This window comes from Peromyscus leucopus, chromosome 12 (genome assembly GCF_004664715.2).
Source record: "Peromyscus leucopus breed LL Stock chromosome 12, UCI_PerLeu_2.1, whole genome shotgun sequence".
NCBI classification, from domain to species: Eukaryota; Metazoa; Chordata; class Mammalia; order Rodentia; family Cricetidae; genus Peromyscus; species Peromyscus leucopus.
The window spans coordinates 63,111,270-63,117,633 of record NC_051073.1 but is presented as its reverse complement, the minus strand read 5'-3'; the positions used below and the strand labels follow the sequence as shown (position 1 = coordinate 63,117,633).

At 47.8% G+C, this 6,364-nt stretch overlaps 1 protein-coding gene across 1 annotated transcript in view; it reads left to right on the top strand.

The window, feature by feature from the left end:
* The first annotated feature begins 270 nt into the window (after window positions 1-270).
* Window positions 271-6,364, top strand: part of Muc4 (mucin 4, cell surface associated) — a 29,704-nt gene continuing 23,610 nt past the window's right edge. The window contains 1 exon segment of the mRNA XM_037209791.1: window positions 271-6,189. Within this exon segment, the coding sequence (XP_037065686.1) occupies window positions 327-6,189 (5,863 nt within the window). The 5' untranslated portion in view covers window positions 271-326.

The window sequence follows — 6,364 nt, the reverse complement described above, 5'->3', positions numbered from 1 at the left end:
ATAAAGAATTGTCAACATCTTCTCAGAATGGCCACACTGGAAGCATGGAGACCAGCAGCAATCCACACAGCAACCCTCTCACAGAGGTGACCATATCAGATCTTTCCTCTTCCCCAAGTGGCTCAACTCCAGCACAGACAGGGTCCCAAGACACCTCATCTCCAGAGCCAACAACAAATCCATTCACATCCAGTGTTAGCAACACAAACCCACCCATGACAGAAATGCCAACTTCATCACCCTCCACAGACTCCACCTCTGGAAATATAGGGCACACATCTCCAGCTGTTTCTCAAAGTTTCACACCTATCATTACCACAGTCTCAATGACAAATTCACCAAATGTCCTGTCAACGGTGACATCTCCCATCACCTCCAATCAAGAATTGTCAACATCTCAGAATGGCCACACTGGAACCATGGAGACCAGCAGCAATCCACCAAGCACCCCTATCACAGAGGTGACTACATCAGCTCCTTCCTCTTCCCCAAGTGGCTCAACTCCAGCACAGACAGGGTCCCAAGGCACCTCATCTCCAGAGCCTACAACCAATCCATTCAGCTCCAGTTTTGGTAACACAAACCCACCCATGACAGAAATGCCAACTTCAGCACCCTCCACAGACTCCACCTCAGGAAGTACAGGGCAAACATCTCCAACTGTTTCTCAAAGTTCCACATCTATCATTACCACAGTCTCAATGACAAATTCACCAAATGTCTTATCAACGATGACAACTCCCTTCACCTCTAATCAAGAATTGTCAACATCTCAGAATGGCCACACTGGGAGCATGGAGACCAGCAGCAATCCTGCAAACACCCCTCTCACAGAGGTGACCACATCAACTCTTTCCTCTTCCCCAAGTGGCTCAACTCCAGCACAGACAGGGTCCCAAGGCACCTCATCTCCAGAGGCAACAACCAATCCATTCAGCTCCAGTGTTAGCAACACAAACCCACCCAAGACAGAAATGCTAACTTCAGAACCCTCCACAGACAACACCTCAGGAACAGGGCAAACATCTCCAGCTGTTTCTCAAAGTTCCACATCTGCTATTACAGGAATCTCAATGACAAATTCACCAAATGTCCTATCAACGATGACAACTCCCTTCACCTCTAATCAAGAATTGTCAACATCTTCTCAGAATGGCCACACAGGAACCATGGAGACCAGCAGCAATCCTCAAAGCAGCCCTCTCACAGAGGTGACCACATCAGCTCCTTCCTCTTCCCCAAGTGTCTCAACTCCAGCACAGACAGGGTCCCAAGGCACCTCATCTCCAGAGGCAACAACCAATCCATTCAGCTCCAGTGTTGGTAACACAAAACCAGCCACATCAGAGATGCCAACTTCATCACCCTCCACAGACTCCACCTCAGGAAGTACAGGGCAAACATCTCCAGCTGTTTCTCAAAGATCCACATCTGCTATTACAGGAATCTCAATGACAAATTCACCAAATGTCCCATCAACGATGACAACTCCCTTCACCTCTAATCAAGAATTGTCAACCTCTTCTCAGAATGGCCACACTGGAACCATGGAGACCAACAGCAATCCTCAAAGCATCCCTCTCACAGAGGTGACCACATCAGCTCCTTCCTCTTCCCCAAGTGTCTCAACTCCAGCACAGACAGGGTCCCAAGGCACCTCATCTCCAGAGGCAACAACCAATCCATTCAGCTCCAGTGTTGGTAAAACAAAACCAGCCACATCAGAGATGCCAACTTCAGCACCCTTCACAGACTCCACCTCAGGAAGTACAGGGCACACATCTCCAGCTGTTTCTCAAAGTTCCACATCTATCATTACCACAGTCTCAATGACAAATTCACCAAATGTCCTATCAACGATGACAACTCCAATCACCTCTAATCAGGAATTGTCAACATCTCCTCAGAATGGCCACACAGGAACCATGGAGACTAACAGCAATCCACAAAGCACCCCTCTCACAGAGGTGACCACATCAACTCTTTTCTCTTCCCCAAGTGGCTCAACTCCAGCACAGACAGGGTCCCAAGACACCTCATCTCCAGAGGCAACAACCAATCCATTCAGCTCCAGTGTTAGTAACACAAAACCAGCCACATCAGAGATGCCAACTTCAGCTCCCTCCACAGACTCCACCTCAGGAAGTACAGGGCAAACTTCTACAGATGTTTCTCAAAGTTCCACATCTGCTATTACAGGAATCTCAATGACAAATTCACCAAATGTCCCATCAACGATGACAACTCCAATCACCTCTAATCAAGAATTGTCAACATCTCAGAATGGCCACACTGGAACCATGGAGACCAACAACAATCCTCATAGCACCCCTCTCACAGAGGTGACCACATCAACTCCTTCCTCTTCCCCAAGTGTCTCAACTCAAGCACAGACAGGGTCCCAAGACACCTCATCTCCAGAAGCATCAACTAATCCATTCAGCTCCAGAGTTAGTAACACAAAGCCACCCATGACAGAAATGCCAACTTCAGCACCATCAACAGACTCCACCTCAGGAAGTACAGGGCACACATCTCCAGCTGTTTCTCACAGTTCCACATCTGTCATTACCACAGTCTCAATGACAAATTCACCAAATGTCCTATCAACGATAACAACTCCCATCCCCCCTAATCAAGACTTGTCAACCTCTTCTCAAAATGGCCACATTGGAAGCATGGAGACCAGTAGCATTTCACAAAGCACCCCTCTCACAGAGGTGACCACATCAACTCTTTTCTCTTCCCCAAGTGGCTCAACACCAGCACAGACAGGGTCCCAAGACACCTCATCTCCAGAAGCATCAACCAATCCATTCAGCTCCAGTGTCAATAACACAAACCCACCCATGACAGAAATGCCAACTTCAGCTCCCTTCACAGACTCCACCTCAGGAAATACAGGGCAAACATCTACAGATGTTTCTCAAAGTTCCACATCTGCTATTACAGGAATCTCAATGACAAATTCTCCAAATGTCCTATCAACGATGACAACTCCCATCACCTCTAATCAAGAATTGTCAACATCTTCTCAGAATGACCACACTGGAAGCATGGAGACCAGCAGCAATTCACAAAGCACCCCTCTCACAGAGGTGACCACATCAGCTCCTTCTTCTTTCCCAAGTGGCTCAACTCCAGCACAGACAGGGTCCCAAGGCATCTCATCTCCACAAACAACAAGCAGTCCATTCACTTCCAGTGTTAGCAACACAAACCCACCCATGACAGAAATGCCAACTTCAGCTCCCTCCACAGACTCCACCTCAGGAAGTACAGGGCACACATCTCCAGCTGTTTCTCAAAGTTCCACATATACGATTACCACAGTCTCAATGACAAATTCACCAAATGTCCTGTCAACAGTGACATCTCCCATCACCTCTAATCAGGAATTGTCAACATCTCAGAATGGCCACACTGGAACCATGGAGACCAGCAGCAATCCACAAAGCAGCCCTCTCACAGAGGTGACCACATCAGCTCCTTCTTCTTCCCCAAGTGACTCAACTCCAGCACAGACAGGGTCCCAAGACACCTCATCTCCAGAAGCATCAACCAATCCATTCAGCTCCAGTGTCAGTAACACAAACCCACTCATCACAGAAATGCCAACTTCAGCACCCTCCACAGAGTCCACCTCAGGAAGTACAGGGCAAACATCTCCAGCTGTTTCTCAAAGTTCCACATCTGCCATTACAGGAATCTCAATGACAAATTCACCAAATGTCCTAACAACGATGACAACTCCAATCACCTCTAATCAAGAATTGTCAACATCTTCTCCGAATGGCCACACAGGAACCATGGAGACTAACAGCAATCCACAAAGCACCCCTCTCACAGAGGTGACCACATCAACTCTTTTCTCTTCCCCAAGTGGCTCAACTCCAGCACAGACAGGGTCCCAAGACACCTCATCTCCAGAGGCAACAACCATTCCATTCAGCTCCAGTGTTAGTAACACAAAACCAGCCACATCAGAGATACCAACTTCAGCACCCTCCACAGACTCCACCTCAGGAAGTACAGGGCAAACTTCTACAGATGTTTCTCAAAGTTCCACATCTGCCATTACAGGAATCTCAATGACAAATTCACCAAATGTCCTAACAACGATGACAACTCCAATCACCTCTAATCAAGAATTGTCAACATCTTCTCAGAATGGCCACACAGCAACCATGGAGACTAACAGCAATCCTCAAAGCACCCCTCTCACAGAGGTGACCACATCAACTCTTTTCTCTTCCCCAAGTGGCTCAACTCCAGCACAGACAGGGTCCCAAGACACCTCATCTCCAGAGGCAACAACCAATCCATTCAGCTCCAGTGATAGTAACACAAAACCAGCCACATCAGAGATACCAACTTCAGCACCCTCCACAGACTCCACCTCAGGAAGTACAGGGCAAACTTCTACAGATATTTCTCAAAGTTCCACATCTGCCATTACAGGAATCTCAATGACAAATTCACCAAATATCCCATCAACGATGACAACTCCAATCACCTCTAATCAAGAATTGTCAACCTCTTCTCAGAATGGCCACACTGGAACCATGGAGACCAGCAGCAATGCTCAAAACACCCCTCTCACAGAGGTGACCACATCAGCTCCTTCTTCTTCCCCAAGTGGCTCAACTCCAGCACAGACAGGGTCCCAAGGTACCTCATCTCCAGAGGCAACAACCAATCCATCCAGCTCCAGTGTCAGTAACACAAACCCACCCATGACAGAAATGCCAACTTCAGCACCCTCCACAGACTCCACCTCAGGAAGTACAGGGCACACATCTCCAGCTGTTTCTCAAAGTTCCACATCTGCTATTACAGGAATCTCAATGACAAATTCACCAAATGTTTTCTCAACAGTGACATCACCCATCACCTCTGATCAAGAATTGTCAACATCTTCTCAGAATGGCCACACTGGAAGCATGGAGACCAGCAGCAATCCACAAAGCACCCCTCTCACAGAGGTGACCACATCAGCTCTTACCTCTTTCCCAAGTGGCTCAACTCCAGCACAGACAGGGTCCCAAACCACCTCATCTCCACAAACAACAAGCAGTCCATTCACTTCCAGTGTTAGCAACACAAACCCACCCATGACAGAAATGCCAACTTCAGCTCCCTCCACAGACTCCACTTCAGGAAGTACAGGGCACACATCTCCAGATGTTTCTCAAAGTTCCACATCTATCATTACCACAGTCTCAATGACAAATTCACCAAATGCCCTATCAACGATGACAACTGCAATCACCTCTAATCAAGAATCGTCAACATCTCAGAATGGCCACACTGGAACCATGGAGACCAGCAGCAATCCACAAAGCAACCCTCTTACAGAGGTGACCACATCAACTCTTTTCTCTTTCCCAAGTGTTTCAACTCCAGCACAGACAGGGTCCCAAGGTACCTCATCTCCAGAGGCATCAACCAATCCATTCAGCTCCAGTGTTAGCAACACAAAACCAGCCACATCAGAGATGCCAATGTCAGCACCCTCCACAGACTCCACCTCAGGAAGTACAGGGCAAACATCTCCAGCTCTTTCTCAAAGTTCCACATCTGCCATTACAGGAATCCTAATGACGAATTCACCAAATGTCCTATCAACGATGACAACTCCCATCACCTCTAATCAGGAATCATCAACATCTCAAAATGACCATACTGGAAGCATGGAGACCAGCAGCAATCCTCAAAGCACACCTCTCACAGAGGTGACCACATCAACTCTTTTCTCTTCCCCAAGTGGCTCAACTTCAGCACAGACAGGGTCCCAAGACACCTCATCTCCAGAGGCAACAACCAATCCATTCAGCTCCAGTGTCAGTAACACAAACCCACCCAAGACAGAAATGCCAACTTCAGCACCCTCCACAGACTCTACCTCAGGAAATACAGGGCACACATCTGCACATGTAACGGAAAGCTTTGGTGTCGTCACATCTGGAGTGTCAAGCAGCACTCTCACTGGAAAGTCAACAATCCAGGCATACAGCACCTCTACTCAGCCACCATCAACATATTCTCAGAGTTACCAGACCACAAGCATGGCGACCTCCAGCGTATATCACACCAGCACCCTCACAGAGGTGACCACAGAAAACCATTCATCCTCTTCATCTGGATCCACTGTGACAGACACCTTTTCTCACGGGACATCCTCTTCAGGTGAATCAGCGACCTATAATACAGGCAAGAGCTGAGGGGTGGTTCCTCACAGTGAATGATGACTAGTCCTCTATTCCTTCTCCCCTATGTGCTTATACATGGAGGCAAAGGCTGTTGGCCAGGAAGGATATAGACAAACATTTTAGTGGTCTTTCCCCGCTCTCATTTTCTGTGA